Source organism: Thunnus albacares, chromosome 16, assembly GCF_914725855.1.
Source record: "Thunnus albacares chromosome 16, fThuAlb1.1, whole genome shotgun sequence".
In the NCBI taxonomy this organism is placed as follows: domain Eukaryota; kingdom Metazoa; phylum Chordata; class Actinopteri; order Scombriformes; family Scombridae; genus Thunnus; species Thunnus albacares.
The window spans coordinates 18,983,700-19,010,126 of NC_058121.1; the positions used below are offsets into that span (position 1 = coordinate 18,983,700).

Consider the following 26,427-nt stretch of genomic DNA (forward strand, 5'->3'; position numbering starts at 1 on the left):
CAACTGGAATCATACCTGATAGGAATGAGCATCTGGTCCAATATATTGACAACGGCACACTGATTGATTAGCATGGGAGAACAGCTAAATTGAGACTGGGATCAGTCAATAGTAGGACTGCTAAAAGCCACTTATTGTAGACTTATGGTGAGTCACCAGTCAGTGGCAGGCAAAATGAGTTACTATTAGGGTCATGGCTGCTATATGTCTTTCCACAGTGCATTTCATACAACAGAGGACACAGGGCAAGTTCCACGCCAGATTGATGAATCTTTGTCTGTTTCTCTATCAATCTATCTACCTACAGTTTTTGTGCTGTGGGTGTGGAGTAACCTTACCCTGCTTGTAGGAACTAAAATGAAAGACAAATGGGTGTCTGTGTTAACACCGATTTTTCTTCACCAGCTAAAACGCTGACTTTGAGCTGGCAGTGGCTCTGTTCTCTATGAGAGCTCCCATCTCGACTGGTTCTTATTTGATCAGCTCCAGTTCCACTGAGACAACCTTTGCTGGGTTAACAAAATGTCACATCTGATTTCATTGCAGGCATCAAGTGGCTTGCCAAGTTCCACTGGAATAGACTGACACCAGCATAGTGACTAAAGAAAGGGTCATCGCAAGCCAGCAGTACAGCAATTTATTTGTTTCCACTTTGATGGTTTTCTGTATTTTTGTTCTTTCAGGACTTTCTGACCTTCAGTCAAGCTGCTGCACCGGCTGCTCAGACATGGTGTGATGTATACCTTCATCTTCAAATGCTATAGATCAACGTCCATCACTGCAACCTTTACTGAATAGAAACATTACTGATCTGTCTTGTTTTTAATAGTGCTGCTACAATGTTTTTGTCTTACAAAAACATCCTGCTACAATGTCTCCTGTTGCTGTGCGTCTGATTTGCTCTGTAATTTAATGAGATTTTGTGATCGCATCTAACCAATGGTCTTCTGTTTGGATTTCTTTGAGACAATGCACAGCCCACGGAGTTGTCTTAACTAAATTCAATAACAGGAACAACCGAGAAACAAATACAACACTGTGAATGCCTTCTATTATTGGATATTACAGCTTGTTTGTGAAGCTTAGTGTGAAAAATGATTCTTATTTCTTTTGGCTGATCCATAAAGCAGACAACAAAACTCATATCCCTTGTCCCCTCTTTCTTTCCAGCACCAAGCTAAGATAATACAAAGAAAAGCAAAAATATGCACAAACTCAGGAAATTCTCTTATCCGGGGCTGCTTTAACAGAGTGAATAGTTTGCCAGAGACATTCCAGCAGGGTTTCTGCTAAAGGTGGGAACTTTACCTGCACAGGTGCACCATTGTGCTCCTGGCCTTTTCACCAAGATAGTCATCTCTGGACCTACTTGGGTAACTCTCCCTCTGTGCTGACAAGGCCGCTCTGTTCATTAGAGTCTTGATTTCATCTGTTCATTCATTCGGTCATTCTCTTCCTCATTTATCTCGGTCCAGCAGCTTGGCCTCATGTTATCTTGGAACAGGAGAAGCTTCTGAGGTAGAGAGTGAGCATCACTTTCGATTTCTCCATGAGCGGTAATGAGATGGCGTGCCTCACATCGGGGGAATTCATCTATGTGCAGGGATCATCTAAGTAATTGACTGAAGAATAAAACCCAAACCCTACAGGGTCAATCATGCTAACCTTCTCTTTGCTTTTTGCTTTTTTTTTTTTTTTTTGGTCCCTGCCCATATCTCATTTCATACTTCTGGTGCTCACCTAGAGGTTACACTGATGAGTGGCACAGATCAATTGCTTTGCTTTGACTGATGACAAATGGTGCTGCAGTTTCTTTTATGAAAATCAATGATGCTCGTTTACTTTAATCACCTCTTACTGCAAGCTGCCATTTGCCTAACAGCCGATCCCTCTGATGAAAACGATAGTCAGGAGAAACGGATTCCAATCTCTCCTTCATATATTGGCACTGACTGAGCTGACTCTTAATGAGCGTGCCAGACTGACTAAGAGAGAAATGGAGAGAGAGAGAGAGAGGGGGGACGATACACGCTTCGGTAGCATTATGGTATGTTTATTTCAGTGGCCAACAGAGCACAATGTGTCGTGAGTATGACTGCATGTGTGCTCGCATGTTGTGTCTATGTGTGTGTGTGTGAATCATGTCTAAAACGGGAGTGTGTGGGAGTTCTCTCTCCAGACCTGTGAACTGACAGACAGTTTCATGGTTCTGTGCAGCTGATTTTACTGGTAAGCTATCTGAATTTCCTAAATGACACAACTCTTCACCAGCAGAGAACAGACAGATCAATGGAGAGAAACTTATTAGAGAAACAACTGCTTCAAAGTCTCGGTTCGAGACAATAAACAACATTTATGATACTAGTTGGCAAAACTTGCTATGAGATTCACAGTGAGTCTGCTTAAGCGTTATGGCTAATAATGAAAAATGAATGTGAGTTTAATCAATGTTGCATCAACGATTATTTTCATTGTCGATTAATGTGCAGATCATTTTCTCAATCGAGTAATTATTTGGTATATTAATTATTCAATTCAAATTCCCTAAAGCCCAAGGTGACATTTAAAACCTAAAGATATTCAGTTTATTATCAAATAAGACAAAGCAGCACATCATAATCAACTGATTGTTAAAGCTCCAGTTTCATCCCTGAACCACGTAGTAAGGTTAAGTTTTTCACTACAAGTACCAGAGCCAGAGATATAGTGTGCTTTCAATCTCTATTTCTCCCTCTGTCACACACACACACACACACACACACACACATGCTCAGCCTTCCTAACAAAGGCCTTTAGAGAGACTCATTATCATTGATTGTCCTCCTGAAGTTTCCTTTTACATTCAGCTGCTCATCTCTCAAACCATCAGCGCTCATTTGCACAACTGTCATTCTTAAGGATCTGATCATTAATACACTGCAAAACACTAATGGTCTCAAGTCCACTATTTGAACACACTGCCGCGTGACACTTATCTACAGCCTCAGTGTGAGCAAGATGTGCTGCCAACATCCATCTGACTAAATCTCATAGGTTAACACTGATCCCTGCATGTCAGGCTGTAAACAGGGAACAATTATTATTTCCCTTTGACTACAGGGGACTGTGTAGCTTTGCAGCAGGTGAGGCCAGAGTTTGAATTACAATTTGTCTCTCTGGGATTGCGAGTGAGACGATGGTCGAGAGGGTCTGCATATATATTACTGTGTTACATCATGCAGCGCAGGCTCATGTTTACACGCACACACATTACATCATTGAGACATACTGAAAATAACACCTTTACGTAATGTAGCAGAGATGTTACCTTTCTCCACTCACACACTCGTGTGCACAGACACGAATAAATCAATCAGCGGCTCGGTGATGAGCCGAAACATGGCTCAGCTGGACTTGCTATATATGTTGAGTATCACGATGTACAATATGCCAGCACCAGAATACACATACAAAGCTGTTCTTAGCTCACATTTAGTGAGAGATTTTACATTTTTATTGTAAACACTAATGGAGCCTGTGATTGAAAGCCTCTGCACAGTGATGAGAAAGGTTTCATATATCAGCCAAGGTCCATATACTGCATATGGAGTGCCCTCCACTAATTTTGTAACTGCATACACTTATATTGACAGTACACAGTACAGTACAGCACACAATAAACCAAGCACACCATGAAATGTTACTGAACCCATATTATCTAAAATTTCCACGCTTTCTCTGCTATTCATCTTGTCATGCGGAGACTGTAGCTGTGTCCAGGGTCAGACAAAGGCCTTGCCCACTCTTAGGTGGATAGATCTGAAGGGCTGTGATTGTTGCAGCTGGAGCACATACTGTGACCCTGTCCTTCATCAATACACACCAGACAGCACCGATGATGGAAATAAACACTGCCACAGCAAGAGCCTTAATGCCCCCCAAAGAAACATGCTGTAGAGAGTCGGTTAAAAAAGCCCTCCTCACTTGTACAAATGTATTTAAAGAAGCGGTTAATATTATTTTTGTTTTATTTTTATGTTTCATAGTTTCGTTTTAACTGAGCTCATACTCACTTGAATCAGGATCTTGGGGCTGTTTTGTATTTTGTAACAAGATTTTGGAGAAAGAAAAAGAAGAAAAAGAAAGCCAGTGCTCTGCAGTGCCCAAAATAAATGCCAGGATATTAATACTGTCTGCCCTGTTTCATGTTTACTGTCTGAGCTATGTAATCACCGCCTTAAACACTCTGACAACACAGCTGATTTGAATATGCGTTGAATAAGTATATTACAGAGGGGGGATCTAAACCTTACAGTAGCTTGCTGTGTACTCGGAGGAGCTGTTAAGCACTTACTGCTGTGGGAGATAGAGCTTTAGCCGACTTTGTTGGCCAGACAGAGCGGTGGTGATAATGGCCTGCTGGCCTCTCCCAGATCCTGTTACACTGCTGGGGACATACAAGCTGCTCTGTATTTAGCAGCTCTGCTGCAAACTTAGACTGTAACAAAGCTGGCGGCCACTTCCTCTCACCTTACAGTAAAAGTCTGAAGGAACAAATAGCTCTAGAGGGAAGGCAAATCTTAGCCGTGATACTGCTGCCGACTTCAGCCCATTCATTACATTTTTATTCACAATCTAGTTAAGGAATGCCAAGAGAGGAACTTAAAGTATAAAAAAAAGTGTCGCTGTTGATGTACAGCACCTTGAATATCTTTCAAAATTACACACATCATACTGCAGCGGCATGATTATGGTTGCTTTGTGACTTTGTTTTGCAGTTGTGAGTGAATTCCATGTGTTTCTTAGCTGATAACAGTGGCTGCAGCAGTCCAGACGGACTACCTTTGTAAACTATACTCTGACAGCACTCCAGAAATCAATTTGCTCCCTTCTCAGTTGATTGTGATTAATCCTTTTGCACAAGCCTCCACAAGCAAGCCTGCCTGTGTTGTGTGAAATTACTACAGCCAAAAAAAAAAAAAAAATCCTATTTTGAATGAACTATCAGCCAAACCCCTTTGCCTCTGCTGCATCGCCCTCAGTCATCATAGGATGCTATTTGATCCTCATGTCTTGTTTAACATACACATGCACACACACATATACACAGCAAAACAATCACCTAGCACGTGGAAGACCGTGCTGTGGTAAGATAAGGATATTATAATTATCTGACCACAGTCTGTCTGCACATTTTGCCCACCCACAGTGTTACAGCAACTGTGTTACCTCCATTATAAAAAATGGAGAGACCTGAGAATTAAGTCTGCCATAGAGATCACCCAGTTTTTCCATTTTAAAGATGTATATTACAACCTGAACTACACAGGAAGGACATTTGACAGACAGATATCTGTTTGGTTGTCAAAGAGACAGAGAGGAAGCATGTAATTCTGTCTGTCAAACACCTACTGTAAGCAGCATGGTGAGATACTGATTACATTTTCCTCTTGACAGTTCTGCCCATAAAGAACAATTCAGACAGAAGACCACTTCCAGAAAGCACAAGTACTGAGAGAGCCTTACAATATGCCCCTCTCAAGTGTGCCAGGAGGTAGAATTGAACAGAGTACAAGTTATCTGTGAACTGTTGTGTAGAAGTTAGTTGTATAGTAAGCTGCACACACCAAATCGCAGATGTGATTGGCTTTTGCTATTTGGTTTGTGCTGAGGAGAGGGAACATGCTGTGCGGGAACAAGCTAATCTACTGATTTAATAAAGGGACAGTATGAATGGATGGTTTAGAACAGTGGGGCCTGCATCAGTGGCCAGGGGCTTTAACACATGTAGAACAATGAATACATTTTAAAGGACATGGATTGATCTCAATCTAGGCTCAACTCATTTTTTTTAAACCAAATGTATAGAACATTCCTACTGCCTACAAATGTATGAAATAAACAAATGATTTGACAAGTAAATTATGCTTTTTTTTCTTTCTTTTTGTTTTGTCTTTTTTCTGCCACTGGTGAAGTGAATGTGGAACTTGAGAACTGGTCAGATAATTATGGCCTTATTTAACTAGAAACTGGATGTGGTATTCTTTTGTCTTTAGTGGCCACTAAATATCAGTGGAAAGCCAACATCCATGAAATTTCAGCTGGTTCAGGAATGAGAAATGTCAGATATAATGTACGTCTCTCCACAGATCAGCTAAACACTTATTAACGTTTGTGAGACCCTGTCATTTAATTATTCCTTTCTTATATTTAAGAACTGTATAGTAGACATGGATATTGTTGTTCCATTCACTGTCCAGCAATGTTGGCTTTTTGAAACTGACAGTTTGTGATGGGCAAAGATACTCCTGAATAATACTGAATACTTAAGGTGCACAAAGTGAAGGAAAAAACAAATCTATGCTCATCCAGCTGATGACAGAGTTGCCACTACCAAAATGAAACAGATACTTCTTTGCCACCACATTTTTAATACTCCGGGATATCCACAACAGCGTAGAAGCAACAGCTAATGCTTTTATTCCTCTGTTCTTTGCATTGGGCATGGAAAATCTGCCACCTATTTATGGGTATACAAAGTGGATCATTATTAGTGCTCTGCTCACCAGACCTGAGGGTGTGTGATTTATTTCTGGAGCCACCCGTCAAACAAAGGTTGCCTCTTGTCATTCTGACAAGCGGCCAATCTAATCAGCCTGAATGATGATGGGGTGGACACATGCTAATTAGCATCAGCAGCCCGAACATGGTAGAACAAAGGACACTGCTTTTGTCGTGCTTTGTTATCCCAGTCAGCGTATGTGCGCTTGTGTTCCGGTGTGAGATTTGTGTCTATGAGCTGTAAATGCACTCAATGTACAAATCATAGTGAGTGTTCCTCTCTATCAGATGTATTTGTGTATTGTGTGTGTGTGTGTGTGTGTGTGTGTGTATCTCAACAGGGAAATGGTGTGACTCATAACTGAGTAGCTGGAGCCCACGGGCAGGGTGGCATAAGTTCATCAGAGGTCAGACGAGCCACCCACACACTGCGATGAGTCGATGAACACAGCGGCGTGCTCCAAATCTAAATGATGTTCAGACAGAAATTCCGATATCTCTCAAAGACAATATGAAGAAACTTGAGCTGTAGTAGAAATGAGAGCTCAAAAGAGGTGAGCCAAAGCAGCCCTTCCATCTGGAGCCCATTTCAGAGCCAGTATGTTGAGAATGATCGTATCTGAGTCTGACAATATTCGGCTGAGACGCGGGACTCTTGAGTGGCTCAATGAAAGCACTTCTGAAGCTTTCAGAGACATGTCATCGCCAGTCCAACATCTCATCTCATCCCGGTGAGTGTGTTGGTTTCCTGCAATTTGCATGAATGAATGAATACTGCTAAGGGAGCCCTTGAGTGTGAGCAGAAGGAGCATTACAAGCTCAATAAAAAAAAAAGTAGAGGGGCATATAAATATAAAACTAACAGACACAACAAGACAGTAAAAATAGGAGTATTATGTGCAGTCGACTTGCAGAGTATTAAGTTTAAATCTGAAAAGTTGCTTCCTCATTTTAATCCTCTCATATGCTCACAGTAGATAAAGAGACAGAGAGGACGGATCACTAATATTGATCAGTATCATTGATTTTCATTGCAAGGCAACATTTTTAACCAGAGTTGATTCAAATTTGTTTAAAATGTTATTTTGCCATGACAGTCATTATAGTGTATTTTTGTGCATGTGCCCTCAAAGCATTAAACGCCTGCAGAAAATGTATGAATGAATGCAAAACCACAGTTCATCTTTTTTTCATCTTTTTTTCAGCCTTTGTGCATTTCTTTCAAGCTGAAGTTAACAGCACAGTGATCCTTTCACGTTCTGACAAGATTCTTAAGAAGTGTGAGGGACAAAATGCTTGAGAGGCAAGTCATGAAAAGAGCTGTCCACTTACAGCAACTGCTGCCTGGTGTTATTTGTACTTCTCGCCTTCGACCTCACATCATCTTTGAGTCCTTCCTTCTCTCCTCTCATCCTTTCTCTCATCCTTACATTAAAAAAATCTCTTCTTGGTTTTCCTTCTACTCTCTCTGCTTTCCTTTCTTTCATCCCTGCATATTCTTCATTATCCCCCCTCCCTCTCTCCTTTTCCTCCCTTCCTCTCCTCTCCTCATCTCATCAAACTCCACAGACAGTGTGTCTCACTGGTGCTCCCATTACAATGCCCAGGGTGCATCACCACTCCATCTCCCAGTAATGGATTTCCAATGCTTCGACCATCTTACCTATCACGTGGTCATGTCTCCTCCCTGGGTAGCATCACTCTGTAAGCTGTTTAGAAATGCATGAATCCTCTCTGTGTTATTGTACTCATTCCATCATTACTCACTCCCCAGACAGAGCAGCAGTGCGCGACCCCCACCCGCTTCTCCCGATGCACCGAGTCAAACCGATGAAGACTGCTGCTGCTGCTATAATAACACCTCATCACATGATTGAGTAGAACCAAAAGCAAGATGAAATTGAGTCATTATGTAGGGATGTGTAACAGAGTGAGTGGATAAGAATGCGGGTTATTGTTCTAATCATTGCTTGGTAAGTGGGAAATTAACTGCGAGAACTGAATTTGGCTTCGTAACTGCTCCAGAATATGCCAAATTCCTTGACAGTTCCAGCGTGCCAGATTAAAAAAATGTGTGTACACATTCTTCTCACATTGCTTAAAATCAACAGCATTTTAATTAGCTGTGAAATAGCAATTATGATACCCCGGACAGGCGTGCTTTCCCGGGAAACCATCCATGTACTGTTCCTGTGCGGGTTTGAATTTGAATCATGTTTGTCAGTCTTGAGTGTCATTTGATCCACACGTCCTCACTTTTGTCTTCCCATCACTGTCTAAAAGCTATTCTAAACGTGTGCAGATGGATCGTGAATGGCACCCATAGCTTTACACACACAGTTACACACAAATGCAAATCAATCAAGAGTAACTTCAATGCGAAATATGAAGTTATGAAAGTCGTTAACTACACCTCCCATACAAAGAGCTGCACCCATTTCATATACATGTAGGTATAGACACACAAGTCAATCAGATGTTAATCATTACAACCGTCTGAACTGATTTCATTCCGATCCAGGGCAGAGTTTTTGGCTGGACAGCTATAAAGACATTTTCTGATTCATGGTCAGACTCACACCCACTCGCTTTTACTTTTGTGCAAAAACAAACACTTACAAAGTGTATCATCACCCCCCAAAAAAGTCTGCCCTGTCCTTTTAATACATTGCTCATTGTGTTCCCAGAGGCACCTCAACAGACAGAAACAAGAGCAACAGAGAAACTATTGAAAAATCTATAAGGTGTGGATATTAAACACATCTGAAGAAATCGTTTTACATGCATATCCATGTTTCTAACTGACTCTGGGCAAACAACTCAAACTAATGGGCTTACCTTTGGCGTTTTGGTGCATTTTCCATTCCTGGCATCTTTTATGTATGCTATATCCAGTAGGTCTGTATCCTGTAAACAAGGAGAAACACAGCTACATCAGTATTAATGTCAACCAAGTGTTAAATCCAACCCTTCAAAGACAGTTCAGGGTACAAACACTTTCTGTGCCCATGGGAGCTTTTTGGAATCCAAGGGCAAAGAAAAATTTCAGTGTCCCTTTCTATTTCCAAACCTGCCACCTGTAGCTGTAGGCATTGTGTGTTTGTGAAGACCACAAATGTGTTCGGACACACATTAGCCTCATTACTGGATGTCATGTGGGAGTCATTCAGTGTGTCATTGTAGTGTCATGCACGGAATTAGTACAAAAATGTAATGTTCCCATGTTGACTAATGACCTGACTTAATGAGCACTGGCTCTTCACAAGCGCACAAACAAATACTCAAAATAGATTTCTGGAGAATTTCCTCATAACATCTGATACTTGTCTGGTGTGGCATACCAGAAACCAAAGAAAAAGGCCCCGATTATATTTCACGAGAGGTAATATCCTTAGCTGCAACACACCACTGGACTCAATGTTGGCAGGGAAAACATGGTTGGATACCAAAACACTCCACACATAAACAATGTTCTATGGTGCTGCATGATGCTCTGCCACAACACCTTGCCACAGCTTGGCCGGACTCAGCTGTGCGAGTGGTAGTCAACTGGCAAAGAGACACAACATGCCACTGTAATGAAGTCAGTCTTAAAATTAGATCAGAACATCATGAATATAATCAGTTAAGAAAGGCTCTCTGTAACGGCAGTAGCGATATCACTGCTAATTCAAATGGAAACATAGGTTCCATTGTTGATTAATTATTGACAAAAAAGTGTGGGAAGCCATGTCAGAGTTTGTTGTTCCATCTTACAGGTCCAGCATTTCGCCAACGTGCCACAAAGAAGATCACACTATTATGATGCCGAGGCAAACTGGGACAGAGTTCAAATAAGAGCAGTGAAATATTGACAACATACAAATGTGTCAGCAGAAAGCTTGTAATCACTTGCATAGCTTGAGAGAGAGATTCAAATAGTGGTTATCATTTGATGTATTTCATGTATATATTATGTAACAAATGTTGTTTTCAAAGTAAGGGGTCAATGTTTGTTCTCAATTCAATGTGTTAGTAATGTCACTGTCACACTGCAGTATAAGAAATCCTACACCTAGGCTAGTTGAACGTGTCTCTATCTGAGGGTTGTTTGCTCACCTTTGGGATTACCTTGAGATATCTTTGCCTTAAGCCTAATGTCTTAGAAACTGTGTGGATCATGAGATCACAAGCTTAATTTGAAGCATGTCCTTGTTTGAAATTATTGCCCATTAGGGTGTGAGATCATCCTATGACCAGACTTGTTTGTAAGAGGGAGTAACAGTTTATGCAAGTGTCCATTTAGGGACTGGACTGTTTTTAACTTTGCTTCTGGAGAAGTATGAAGCTGTCTGGTTTGTGTTTGCAATCTTTAGAGAAGAGACTGGCTTAAGAGGAAGGGCTGGCTAAACAACATGCTTTCTCTCCAAAAATACAAGATAATTGTGTTTTGGTATTTGGATATTGGTATAATTGTTATTGATTGTGTATTGGATTGTACAGTGTCTGCAACAACAAGTAACAATGTTTAATGCTTTCTTTATGTCTTTGTGTGGTTCTTGAGCAACGATACAAACACTTCCACAACAACAATACTGAAGTTTCCTTCCTTCCTCTTAAATAACAGATATCATTTTTTAAAACTAACCATCTACAAGTGGACACACACCACACATACAGCATGAATTATGCATCCATCAAACTCATCCGTCTGTCCATTCACGCACCCAACAACCCATCAGCCAGCTCTGTTTTGTGCAATTTGCACAGCTATTGTCCCTTAAACAACCATTAATGTGGTTAGCAGTAAATATACACAAATCCAATCATACAGAAGGCCTCTGGTACCTTCCTTCAGTCACCACATCCCTTTATCTAGATTATTGCTCTGTCAATCTCTCTGGGAGGGAGCCAAGACATGAGGTGGAAAATTAACCAGAGTGAACTGTGTGTCCACTCAGGATTATCAGGAGAGACAAGGAGCGACAGGGGCTAGACGGTATCTCCAGCCGCACAACCAGTATCTGTCTATCTAAAGGCCATGGGCTTGGTGGAAAATTGCACCCAGCCTACTAATCCATGCCTACCTTAGTGGTCCCCAATAATATTTTTACTCATTTTTACTTTACTTTATTCAAAAAAATCTTTTTATTTATGAAAATATGAATGTATGAGTGTATCTAAGTACGGGGTTTTGTCTTCTGCAAATTCTTCTTCTCAAGGTGCAAAAATAATGCATGGACTGGTTATTTTGCCACTTAACAGAAATGAATGGAAAAAAGTTGTATGGGGACCACAGATCAGTTTGTTTGTCCAAAGTTGAATAAGACAAAAATCTGCACTTCTTGCAACTATAGAGAGTAAATATTGCTCAGCAGAGATCATAAAAAAGGTTGTCATTGTGCTAGAGGCACAGTCTGTCTCCATATGCTGTAAGAGACAGAAATTAAAGCACTCTATTCTACAGCTGTAACCCACAAGGACAAGCTATTCCTTCTCTGCGGTGCATAGCATCAATTAGGCTATCCCTGTGTGCACAGAGAGAGCCTCTGAGTCAAAGGTTAACGCCCACATCGGGTCTGCAAATGCTTGCCTTTGAAGTCTCTTTAGAGAGACGGAGCTCCGCATGGGGGCCTGGTGGAACAGTGAGGCTTCAGGAAGCAGCTCGCTGATGGGGTCCTTTTTGTGCCCTCTGGCCCTGCACAGTTAACACAGCTCTAAGCCGGTCTAGCGTCATCAGTTAAGTGTTAACCTGTACAGCTGACTCATTAAAGGTAAAGCAAACTGCCTGTATGGGTGACAAGCTGCTTACACAGTGTGCAACTAAGATGATACGCATGTAGCCATTACTGTGACATCTAAAGGCCTGTGTCAGCATCTGTTTTGGTCTGTAGAGGCTTGCTTAGTGTGCAGATGTAAATAGAAGTTGATGCCAATGACATTTTATTGATATTGACTTGGATTAATAATTGCAGACACTGCACAGTTTGTTAATTAAAGTACTTTCTTTCAGTCGAGCTGTCCAGCCATTATTTCTCCTGTCTAGTTTCTCTCATCTATTTCCTATAAAATATGTTCTTTATCTTTTAATTTCTGTCATCTCTCTTTATTTATCACCGTCTCCCTCTCTCGCTCTGTCTTTTTGTCTCTTATATCCCCCTCTCTGTCTCAGGGCATTTCTGTGTGCCACAAAACCGTGAGCAGGGATCCAAAGCCTATTAAGATCCGTGGCACGTCCAGGAAGCAAGCAGGGCCAGCGGGAGAGAAACCACAGAAATTAATGAACATGCTTAACCTGCGCTGGCCCTGGGCTCTGTTTTCTGTTCCTGTTTGTCTATCTCTGCTGTGGAGCTGCTGTTCCCACAACATCTGCAACATGCTGCCTTCCTTTTAAAATGAAACCTATTCCTTTTCCAAGGAGCAAGTAAAGAGTGCGGTGTTTATTTGAAACTTTGCAGGAAATTCATCATTGATCTGTGAGTCATTTTGTTGTCAAATGTGCCTCTGCTTCAGGCGCTTTGTACATTTATACACCATGTTCTTGTGTTAGACCACTCTTTGCTATCCTTTAATTTGAACATTGAGCTCACCTGCGTATGTAATGTGATACATAAAACTTGACTTGAGGCTAACTGTGAAGAAAATCTGTTACATGGTGTTTTGAATAAAACAGTCTTTACTGAGAATCGAAAATGGCAGAGGCTGGCCAGGCTGGTTGGTCTCTCTATTGCCCTTTGAAGCAACGCACTTTCACAGTGGTACAAGAGAGAAAAGGATGCGCTGGTGTGAGAAAGAAGGTTAAGGAAACATGGAGTAGAAGGTGGAGATGGGGAAAAGGATAAGTGGAAATGGGTCAACTGACAGCTATGGGTGAGCTTGCTTATTTACCAACAGCATGCTTGACAACCTCCAGGTTGAAAATGGATATGCACTCCACAGGGCTCAGGGCTTCTGCTGAGCAACGGAGACAAGGAGCAAAGAAAGTGAGGGCAGGAAGGAGGGAGAGGTGAATATGCGCAAAGTAAACGAGGGGGGAGACATCTGAGGCAGGACTGTTGTGTTTATTGTACCAAGGCCATGCTTGGGAAAATACACGGCATTGTCTCTCGTGCTGCTATTTGTCAAGTCAAGTCAATTTTATTTGTATAGCACATTTCATACACAGGTAAACTTAATGTGCTTTCCAGTAAAACACAGAACATATTAAACAAATGAAATAGAAAACACATATATAAAATACTCCATATAAATAAATTAACCTTTCAGCCACCCATACAACGCACACACACATATGGTACATACAGTTTTTATAACCCCTGTCCTATTCCTACTATAGCACTCACACATGGACTACAGCAGGTGCATACAAAGGCACACACACACACACACACACACACACATATACACACATACACATACAACCACCAAAAGCCTGAGAAAAACATTGTTTTAAGATTGCTTTTAAAATGAGATACAGTTGCAGCAGATCTCAGGTCGACGGGCAGTTTGTCCCGGATAACAGCATCATAGTGACTAAATGCACCTTTACCTGATTTAGGTTTAATTCTGGGTATATTGAGGAGACACATGCTTGATGATCTGAGGGATCCAATTGGTAATAATAATGACCTAAAATAACATAATTTTATCTATTTAAATAATAAAAAAGCAGAACAAAAGATATAATCATAACTGATCATAAATCCACTAACAAGCATTTAATGGTTAATTCCATAGCGTCATGTTTTATCTATGACCATGCATGTACATGTCTTGAATCAGTTTGCTGCCCAATCATATGTGGTTTTGTGCTCTCAGGACTTCTGCCAGTTTGTATCAAGAGGTCACACAGACTATATGTGTCAGGGTGGCCCCTAACCCCTTGATGCCATCTCTTTGACATAAATAACCTCCTGTAAATACACAAAGAAGAATGCAACAGAAGTTAAAGATACAATAGATGAGATGTTTTGGGTTTTATGTGGTGCAGAGCTACATGAGACTTTTGCATAACCAAGTGCTCTCCTGCATTCTCTTTGGATAAGAGTCTTCAAAGGCCCACTGACACAGGAACAGATGATTCTGGGCATGGATGTGTCGCCAAATCATGATAAATGGTAAATGCATTTATATAGTCTTATTGACCACTCAAAGTGCTTTATAATACATGTAAACATTCACCTATTCACACACACACATTGATACCCTGATGGCGGAGGCTGCCATGCAAGGTGCAAACCTGCTCATTAGGAGCGATCATAAACAGAACTAATACTTATCTGGAACAAAACACACCAAAGCTGCACAGGTGCTATGCCTGTACTTTAAGTGGCACTCCAGTGACACTTGGCTGCCAGGAAACATGTACTGTTATGAGGGAAAATGGTTTGTGGAGAGCTGCACTTGAACTTAGTTGAGAGTCACATTCACTCTGCTGCTCCACTCTTGGGTTCCTATAGAGCAACTCTTAACAGCCCCACAGTGTTAAAGTCACAAACCCCCTCACCTAAAGTGGCTGACTAAAGAGATAGAGAGCTGCCAACAGCCAGACAAAAGAGCAGAAAGTTTGTATGTAGGAGGAACATGATTTTGTGTACATTTTGCATTTAAATGTATGCACATACAGTATACATGTGTGCATCTTCTGCACTGATAGCACAAATGCTGCTTCCTACCAGTAGTCTACGATGCCTTAAAACTCACAAGAAGATCTATTACATTTAAAATTATTTCCATGGATTAAATGGTTTATTAAACAGTATGAAGTGGAGAGTGACAGCAAAAGTGGGAGAGAAATGAGGTACGGCATATGACAAAGGCCTTGAGCCAAATTGGAGAGCCTGACATTGCCACAGGGCTGCCCAAGGGTCTATTTAAACTGAGCAACTTACTCACTCTGATTTTCATCCATCCACCCTGTTCTCTATCTCCAGTTCTCCCTCTCCCTTCTCTTCCAGTACAACATCAAAAAACTGAAATAAAATCTTCAAACAAATCAATGCTCTGTTGCGAGCAATCCACAAAGGACAATTCCCACTACAATGGCATTAAAATGAATTGAAAGCAGTTACCCCCGACACAATTGTGTATTTTTCTTCAGAGTCTCATTGGCTGTATATCTGTGAAATTGATTTTGAACTCACATAAGCTCGAGCAAAGCCTAAAAGTCTCTTTTAATTTAAATTTTTTGTGCAGCTAATTGTGCTACCCGTGCACCCACTCTGAGAAATGTCTAAAAAATTAGGCTAGTTTGTCCCTAACCTCTACTGCTGCAAAATCTGTGTTTTCGACAAATGTGCTGTGCTGATGCAGAGATCTCAGCCAGCCACCATGTGGGGCTGCACTGTTTTTTACTTAATCCTGCAAAGGCTTCTCAGCTGTGCTCACACTTCGACTGACCCCTGTACACCCAATACCTGGTCAAGTGAATGCCAGCATGCTTCTGACAATCTTAAAGCCATGATGTGTCACAGTTTTATCTGAGCCCTAATTTTACCCTGACATTTAAAAGTTGTGAATGCAGGTAGAGATTTGTCACAAGAGAGAGTGTGAGAGAGTTATTTATTTTGTAGTTATAAAGTACGTATCTCTCTCATGCGCTTTATCTACCTGTTATCTTTAACAGGTGCAGTCACACCTGGTCTACACACCTGTCCTGATCTGACCTAAACTGATTGGATTAGTTGTTAACTCACAAACAATCCACTCCTTAAAACAAACCCCCCAAAAAATCCCTGTTTGTTCATTCTGCTTGTGTATCTTTGACAAACTGGTGTTTCTTTGCTTGTTAAAACTATCGAATTCAATTTGTATTACAGTATTTTAAAGGGAATTGACATTGTGGGTACACAGAGACATTGTTTGTTTTGAACTGGACTGATGCTGACAAGCTACAACGAGTTTTATTTATATAATTTTTTGGCACTGCCTTTGGTCCTATTCCCTTCCTCATCCTCTCTGTGCAGTCTGTCATGCTTTGTTGTAAATACTGTAAATAAGCATTACATTAGTCCTTTAATACCTTGTTCATTGTCACTAAATGCACATCAGTCATCCCCTGTTGCAGCCTTCAAGTCATGTCTCATTACTTTAAGATCTCATTGGTTGTCGGTTGCCATGTCTGTCCTCCTAGACAGCGATTACACACGGACCATTTGGCCAAATTTCCACAGACTTCATGCTGTTTTTAAAATGTAGGTACAGACTTTCACAAACACTATAGTAATGTAAAAAGGATAATATAGAAGCAAACTGGAGGGATTGTGGATCTTTCAGAATGTAGAATTTACTTGCACCCTATGTGATTTCACATCTTTAAGTTGTCTGTCAAGTCAAAATCAGGATCAGGATTCACCAGTCACATCTACAAATACGATAAGAATGTATCTCTCTGGATTTACGGGTATTCCTATTCCACTAAACCCTCATTGTCATGTAGCATGCACATCAACATATACATTTAAATGTGCCTTTTCAGTGGGTTGAAATACACATGTAGAGTTAAGTCATAAATATGTGGGTTCATGTGACTTTGGTTATGAGTTTGAGGTTGAGTTCATCACGGTCAGACAGATGGAGAGAGGACACATGGATTAGAGGTCAGGAGGAATGAGGGAAGGAATGAGGAAAGATGGAGAGGGAGGAGTGAGGGAGGAACAGCTTTGTGGTTAAAAAAAAAAAAAAAAAAAAAAATCACTGAGGCCAAGCGGTGGAGAAGCATGGCTGTGGCTGATAGTGGCTATCAGCAGCCGACATGCTCCGCAAAACAACCAACGTTGAGATAAAGGCCGCAGGAAGCTTTGTTCTATACATCAGCGCACACATTCATGCTTGCACACACATGCACACACACACATCAGGTAAAGCACATGCTCACGAACAACTCTATAGGCATATATACACATATGCGCGTGCACACACACACACACACACACACACACACACACACTTGTGCATATATATACACACAAACTCCAACTCCTCTCTATCATCAATCTGCAGTGTCTGCTGTGTTCAGTCATTATAAATACTCTGTGACGGAGAGCGATGATGTGACCGGCTCTTCAGCTCACATTGGTCACCATTTTCCTTGGAGCGTGCCAGACCAATCAAATCGCGGGCACACACACGCAGACACACACAGTGACGGATGGAGTGTAGTGAGGGATACTGGAGGGAGTGTACTCCTCTCTGATAGATAGCAGAACCGAGTGGGATGACAGAGAAAGCAAAGCTGCTTCCCTCATCTGTCCATCATCCTCTGTTGTTCTCCCTCGCTCCGTCTTTGTTATGCTTTTGGCTGGATTTTTACTTCCCCCCTCCCCCTTCCCTCACGTACTCTATCCTCTCATGTCCATCACTGCCTCCGCTGTCTTGGACATGTGCCTCTCTGTCTCACTCGTCTCACCTATCCTCTCTCTGGACATCTGCCTCCTCTAGTCCTCCTCATCCTCCCCTCCCTTCGTGCTCCCCTCCTGTTTTCTTGCATCTTAACAGCAGCTCTCATGTCTTTGGATGACAGTTCACATCTTGTCTGATCCCCTGCCGACACACACACACACACACACACAGAAATGCTAACACACCACCTCCCATCCCTTCCTCCGTCTTCTTCCGTCCTGACTTCTCCACACCATTTACGTCTGCTCCTCTATCTGTGTGGCTTCCTTCAGGCACACTGTGGATGACTCTTATCTGCTGCAGTGAAACATCTGAGATCCCCTTCAGAGTCCTTGGAGAGTGAGAGTGCAGGAATGCACAAACACATAAAAAATCCCCAGAAAGCTTCAACTGAGGTAATTAAAGGCCAGACAAGACACAAATACAGACACTGCAATACATACACACTCACACACTGTAATACACCTGCACACACATGCAACCTTTTTATGTCAGACCTTTTTTCTATTCAGTCAGAAAATACAGTTTCCTCTGGGCATCTATACAACCTCTCCTTATATTCTTCTTCTTTCTGAATACTAAACTCACCATGTCATTGCAGAGAGTTTTCACACAAATAAAATTCTTGGCATTCAAGCAATGGCTGAAAGGTATGTTCAACCACAACACGTCTCTCGATTCAAGACTGTGAGCTACAAGTGAGCAGTGTGCCTGTGTGTGCTTGTGCTCTGCTGGGGCTCTCCACTGAAGTCCTTTGAGAATCACTGCCAGTGGCAGATACAGTGCAGCTCTGGCTCTCATCTTTCACATCGCCTCATTTAGACACCTCCTAAGTGCAATCCACGGGCCCTTTGAAGTCAGGACAAAGCGGACGGCTTAGAGAAATGCATTTTTCACTTTCTTTCTGCAGGCAAAGCTTTTGTCACTCTCTCTGTATCTGTGTCTGTTCCTCCCCAAGATCATTCCTTAAAACACTCTCTAGTTATCCTTCTTTCTCCGTTTACACTTTTCTTGTGTCTAACTTGAACAGTTTGATCAGTGCATGTTAACACTAAATACAACGTGAGTACAATGAGAGAGAGTAAAGGACAGGATATAAGGTTTACATACAAAACAAAATACTTTCCAAAAGATGATTTAAAACACCAAACACAGTTAAGAGTATTGTTTACACATTCTGTGTCATTTCCACGATGTCAACCGAACCGTTTGACTAAGTCCCCACTGAAAGTGTTTATCAAGACATGTCACTGAAGCCACTGAATATATAAGCACTCTCGACTAGAATCTGACCAATATTGGGTTTTTGAGGTGAATATCAGTATGGATGTTTGAGAGTTAAACAAAACTAAGTCTTGCTACAGCCATGCTAGCGGCTCTGTGAGAATGTACCAGGCACAGCGGTGCTTTAAGCTAAATGTGGATGTCAGCATACTCACAATGACAATGCTAACATGATGTTTAGGAGGTTATGTTTGTTCACAATGACAGCTTAGTGTGTTAGCCTGCTAACATTTGCTAATTAGCACAAAACACAAATTGTCTTTAGTTCTTTAGGTATGTCAGATTGGTCATAAACCAACTGACCAACAAACTGACATTGCTGTCCCTTGAGCCATGCCGCTAGCATGGCTAAAATAAGACTAGGTCAAAACCTAGTATACGGCTGGACCGTGTATGAAACGCTAGAGGGCTTTTAATTTGAAACAACAGATATAGGAAATAGTGACTCATGGTGACACCCAGCTGAGGCAAAGGGTGTAACTTCATCACTCAGTCACAGACATTCGTGTTTATAGGGCTGGCCCGGCTGTTGCGGTCCAGCCAATAAACTTTTTAGTTCTCTCTGGTGGCCAAACTATGTAACAGCCTCACTGTTTCTAAATCACCTCAAACATATCTGTATTCCTCTACTGCAATTTCTTGTTCCTTGACATTACTGAATAGTAAAATATAATAAAATAACGTAAAATGAGCCATGCTGATGTATTGGTCAGGCTCTACTCTTGACCCGCTGCTACTCTGAAGCAAAGTGCCTTTTTATCCTCTTTCCTGTCAAAGAAACCACAGGCAATTATGAGTCTTTGTCAATAGGTCCTAAAAGCATTTGATACAAAAAATAGAACAAAGACACCATATCACCATCAGCAGAACACAATCAGACAGCCAAATGGAGAAAATCTGTCTAAAAGGTTTCACTGCCACCCTGGCCTCAGCTTGTCTCCTAATGTACTGATGAAAAGTAATTCTCCATGTCCCTCTCGTCCTCTCTTCTAATGCGCCAGGTGTCGTTTCTCTCCCTCCCGTCATGTAACTCTCGAGGAAGGCTCTCAGAGAGGAGCTGGTGCTGGTATTTTAAGTATGGCAGACTGCTGTGCTTTTTGTCTTGCCCCAGAGCACCTCCAAGCTGTTTAAATTTGATACCTTCTTATCATTCCACCAAACTGAATTGACTTTAATGGGTAAAGAAAGGCGACTGACCCACATTTGTGACACACTTAATTGCTCGAGCGGAAATGGAACGGCGAGAGGAAGAGGGGAGTCTGAGGGACCTGAAATTCGGGGATGGACAACAGATTGCTTGGCAGGATTCACTCCAGCACACCATTTATCAGTCAAAAAACAATCAGGGGTCATTCTACAATGTAAGATACAGTAAACATACTGCTATGATAGTGGATAAAGGGGATTTCTGGGGTTTTTTCCTAACCTAAGTTTGTAAGTGTCTGTGTAGAGATGTTAATAAACGAAAATAAAGGCCAAAATGAGTCCCTCAGTGTGTTGTTAATAAGCCGTCTGACATGAACATTTGGAGATGGAGAGACAGCAGCTGGATAATTGCGACAGAGTACAAAGGAATTCAGTGAAAAGCAGCAGGGTGGCATGAAAACTCAGAAACCCCTAGCTTGTGGGAATTACAGCCCTCTCGAACATCAGAAGCTCATCTAATGTAATTATTGCGATTAGTCTGTATCGAAGCAATCAATAACACAAAGTAAAAATCTGTCTGAGAGAGCTGTCGCAATATGAGACGAGTACAATTCAGGGTTTCTTAGAGTGAGCACGAGACATGCAGCCCTTTCTAACATGCTTGTAAATGATTAACAAGACCAGTCGAGAGGGGAAAAAAAACTCACTCTTTGCTCTCTGTGATTATCTATACTTACTATCCCAATGACCGCTCTGCGTCTGTCTCTTTGAAATGGAGTTAAAGACCTTTTCTTTCCAGTCGCCCACTTGAGCAATTGGTCATTCATTTATGTGCAGGAAGCAGTGGAAATAGTTCTAAAGCAAAAAGCCTATAATTGCTCTATTAGTAAATGGGACTTGAGTGTAAGCCATCCATTGGCCTGATTCCTCCAGCAAAATGAGTTAAATAACATTTATTGAGGCTTTCAATGAATGCAGAAAAACCTGTTTGAAACATTAGTTAAGAGAGGAAGAGGAGGAAGGGAAAATAGACAAATAACAACTCTATATACATTCACATAATAAATAAATTAATGCAATGTGCTTATAGTGTGCGGTGGAAAAAAAAGTGAAGGGGCTCATCGTGTTGGTCTGTACTCTAACCTTGAGACATTAAAGTGATTTTTCTATTAGCATGCTGAAACTCACACGCTACTCTCAGTCTCCTTCAACATTCCTGAACAGGTAGTAGTCTGATAGTTCAACAATCTGCACACTGACAAAATGTGCATTACCTAAAATTGTGTATGTTCATTTAATTTTTCACATTAACCTTCCTATTGTCAGCAGATGTAGCCATTTTGCTAAGGCTGGCATATTCACACACGAAAGAATAGCAACAATAATGAGTTTGCCAAAGGTAGGGAACTTGTGTCAGTTTTACAACATTCTTCAGAGGAGAAGGGGCTAATTTAAGATGTGCAATTCAGACTTCAATATTCTTTTAATTTCACTTCTCATCTTTCTGTTCTTGGCGACAGCGTAGATGAAAGAGAAGAGAGAGAGAATGGGAGAACTTCATTACTTGGTAAACTTATGACCCACACTGCACAGGCAAAGATCCTAAATTAAAGGGAAATCTAATGGCTTAACAACGGAGATGTGTATTCTTCTATTCTAGACTTTAAATCTAAAGCTAACATGAGCAAGGAACTGATTCTCATTTTTGAGATGTGTCCTCGTTTCATCTTGATTAGTTTGCTTTACAGTGCAGTTAAATGTTCTGAGGTTAAGTTTAAGATTTCCTGTGTATTTTGTGTTTTATAACGGCACTGTTTATGATATAAAAGGTTCTAATGTGTTAGAATTATTGATTATTGAATCAAAAAATGTGTAGCAGGATAGCTAACTGTTTTGCACAGGTACTTATAGAAAAAAAAATCAAATGGGTTCAAATCTCAACAATGGTCTTTTCTGTGTGCATTTTGGGTAATTTTCTCTTTACAAGAAAAGAGACAAATTCAGCAAGTCAGCTGAACTGGAGACTCCAAAGTAGAGTGTGATTGTTAGCATAAAAATGTTTTACAGGACTGTGAAAAGTCACAAAAATGAGAAAAACATACCTATCACAATTCCTTAGGGCCCAAGGTGACATCTTCAAATTGCTTGATTTGTCTGTACATGACTGTGAGTACGATCTGTTCAAAGATTAGCTTCCAGTAACACCATTTGATCACACATTTCATCCTAATCCCTTTATTTGACAGCCAAGAATCTCTGCGACATTATTTTATTGAGAGTTGGACTGAGTTGAATTGAGGATTAAAACTCACTGTGTATTTTTTGTAGCATTTCCACCGCAACAAACTGATGAGCAACATGAGGTTGTGCTCCATCTAAGCTTCCCCCGGCCAAGCCTGGGATGAAACAGGCAGGAAGTGTGTTCTCTTATTGAGAGCTTGTCTACAGTGGGACTTCAAAGTCTTTTGGCTGAATGCCTTTATTTGAAAGGGCTCCCTGAGGATAGCAGCCACCTGGCTTAGTACAGCGATGGCAGTCAAATCGCAGCAGCAGGGGGGTTTTGAGTACTTTGCAGCATCAAAAAACAAGCTGCATGGATTGGATTGTCATGGCAACTGGGCTGGGTTAGCGTTTGAGGTGGAAAGAAGGGAATGGAGGAAGAAGGAGAGAGAGAGAGAGAGAGAGAGAGAGAGAGAGAGAGAGTCAGTCTGTCTCGCTGTGTACCAGTTGACTCATAAAACACAGTCCTCACAAATTTTAAATGTCAGTTTACTAGAAGCATGAGTGTTTAAACGTCTAAGCTATAAATTCTCTACCGCAATTGATTTAGCATAATTAAAACTAATAGAACAAATCGATGACTGAGAGATTTAATTTATCCCTTCTGACCTGTAACAGTAGCATCCAGTCTACCTCAGAGAAACACTTATCAGAGATCTAATAAATTACTGTGACCAACTATAACCTTTGATTTCTGACCCCATCATCAAAATGTCAGATCATCCCATTGCAACACACAAACCACAGATCCACATATTTTATTGACTTTTCACCATAACAGTCAATGTGCAGCCATCATCTTATTAAGACACACTCTTGTGAGCAAAGCAAAATCATTCATAACACTATTAATTAGGGACAGGAGAGGACAAAACAATGGTGAAAATGCTCGGCTGAATCAACACATTCGTTTTTTTTTGTTTACAAGCGTGTACACACCTTCCCCCTTCTCTGGAATGAGAAACTTTTGACTGGTACTGTTTTTTTTTTCATATGTGGGACAAATTACTGATACTGGCTAATGATTACACAAAAGTCACACCTGTGCCCGTTAAATAAAAGGCTTGCAACATTTAGCATTGCTTCATCTTGCAATTGAAATCTAACAATCATTCACACAACGACTGGTCAGGAGTCTTGAGGAGTGCAAGAAGGGAAGCAGGGTTTGAACTTCTCTCTCTCTGTTTTATTCATTCTTCAGACAGCTCCTTCCTTCACTTTTTATGCATGAAATTGAATAGAACACCATGAAAGCCTTTGAGGAGAGACTGTCTGAGAGGGTACACCATAATCCTCATTTGTATGATTCCTTGCGTTTTGTCGCTCTCTGCGACAGCAGGTTTGGGTGTGGCCATTCGGAACGGGTATCCACACATGCTCAGATTACACGTTGCACCACATAGTATACTGATACCATAATTTGTTTATAAACTCAGTGGTGTCATGGTAAATTTAAAGTCCCCTCAATATATAAGGGGAAGGCAGGGATACATTTAATGGTTACAGTAGACAATCTTAATCTGCCATTATGCACTTTTTAGACATTTACGCACTTCAGGCATTCTTTACTAGTTCAGTTTGCTGGCACTGCCAGATCGACGCAGAGGGAAACAAACAAACAAAAAAAAACAAAACAAGCATAAACAAGCTGACTCCAACTGATTCAGCTGTGTTGTGATGCAGAGCTCAACCAACAGCTCAGCTCTGTCTCAGCCATGCAAATATCTAACTGACAGCCTCAACAGCAGCCTGGTTTCTGCCACACATTTAAATCTATTCAAATCATAGCTACGCAAGAATGACAACTCAAAACGCCGGTAAATGCTGCGGCTTGAGGGCCTATAAACTACAGAGCCATGCTCCTGATGTTTTATGGTAAAGGTTCAAATGTTCAAGATTCACATTTGGCTCAACTCACTTCCTGTGATAAAATCACTCTCAGTTGCCTCAGAGGATAACTTTTTGTATGTATTAATATTTGAGTTTTGTTCCTTGCACTCAGCAAGGTATCAGAAAAAGCAATAAGCTTGAGCAATGGCAAAGATTAACTATTAATCGTCTTTCAAAAACAATTCTTAATATAAAAGAGAAGCAACTGTCATTTCATCAAGAAACATTACTGGTGTGTAATAAGGGTCGCTACTGTTAGAGCACCGCATCTTATTATTGCAGCAAAACCAATATATGAAACCGGGCAGGTAATAATGAAAAGGTAATCAGGATGTGCAATGACAGAGTGCACAGAGAGGCAAAGACAGACAAAGGTAGAGACAGAAGTTAACAAAATACAGCATGAAGCAGACCTTTCAGCTGACTGCAGTCTACTGAACAGAGATAAAGTCACTTTTAACAGCATCAACTTTAACCATACATCTCAGTACTGTGCATCAAAATTTCATTAAGCCCCTTCTTTGGCACTAGAAAGTCTTCCTTAAGTTTTTTACACTTTAAATAAGAGGGGTTTTTTTTGACAGTGTTCAAGTGAGTGGAACATGACGGCTGAAGTAAGCAGAGTAATTATTTCAGTCATCCTCATCAAAGGTAAGTCTCTCTTCCCGCTCTTCTTTTCTACTCCTGTGACCGTGTGCAACGTACCCGTCATACAAATATCGAGCACTTAATGTCAAACTGCATTCTGTGTGAACTGTGTCAGATGAAAGGAATCAACATAATAGAGATCACTTTTGAATAAGCTGCCCAGAAATAGGCCAGCATAAATGTTATAAATACCTGGACTCATGAGACAATGAGAAGCTTAATCATCTTCTTCACTCTGCTGTCATATTTTAACCAGGCAGTCAGGCCATCATGAGCCTTGAGTTTCTGGACAGTAAGTCATGTACACAAGCACTCAGTCTAAAAATAATCATATTAGACCATCTATTTTGTTGTAAACTCTTTATATCATCTATGACTAATATAAGTTTCAGATTTCAATCTTTTTTTTTTTTTTTTTTTTTTTGTTTTTACAGATGACTCATTGCCTGTCTGTAATGTAACTGATGTAATTCTACTGGAGCACTTTAATGAATTACTGCAATACGATCATATTTTCTCCAGTCACATTTACAATACAGGGCCATCATGTTCAGTCGAGTTGAACATAAATTTTGTGCCAGTGTACAGGCTGTAAACTATCATTAAATGATTTTGAAATGATTACAACGCTGTTTGTGTTTAGCAATTAAAAACACAAATACCATTTTCCTTTAACACACACTTTTTAGGAATAAGTTCCTTAAACAAAAAGGAAAATGAGAGGGAAATACACACAACCATCTCTTTACATTTAGTACTAACACATACTTTTTCATACAAGTACAAGGACATTATAATTGTGGTGTTATTAAAGGTACCTTTAGTGATGCTATTAAACCATGTTTTTACAACCGGACGCACCAAAGCAATTCACATACTGTTGTTGGTTTTGTGGTATTCCACTGATCGACGATGATATGAACTTGCAAGGAAACAAAGCAATGCGTCAACAAAGGAAGTGAAAAAGAAGACCGCAAGCAAACATGCCCATGGCATATGAATGCAAAAAAATCCCAATTTAAAATATTTTGAAAATCTGCTTTGGAAATGTTTTATGAGGAAGGAAATGCATTCAACATGTTTGTTAGACTTCAAGGATACATGTAGTAGGTTTCGGTGAGTAACACTGAATGTAACCATAACTTTTGTTTGTTTACAAGAGTCATGTTGGGAAATATACAGTACATTTCTTAAAAAATGGTTGATACGATCAACTTGCAGTGGAACAGACAATGGTAGGTTCTGACTGTGGCAATAACA

At 40.7% G+C, this 26,427-nt stretch overlaps 1 protein-coding gene across 3 annotated transcripts in view; it reads right to left on the bottom strand.

Moving 5' to 3' along the window:
• Positions 1-26,427, bottom strand: part of LOC123000006 (1-phosphatidylinositol 4,5-bisphosphate phosphodiesterase beta-1) — a 111,140-nt gene that overhangs the window by 68,781 nt on the left and 15,932 nt on the right. For all 3 annotated transcript variants that reach the window (XR_006407870.1, XM_044377430.1, XM_044377431.1), the window contains exon 3: positions 9,379-9,447. Coding sequence is in view for 2 of the 3 variants with exons in the window: in XM_044377430.1 (XP_044233365.1) it covers positions 9,379-9,447 (69 nt within the window). In the remaining variant the exon portion in view is untranslated. The remainder of the gene's footprint in view (positions 1-9,378; positions 9,448-26,427) is intronic.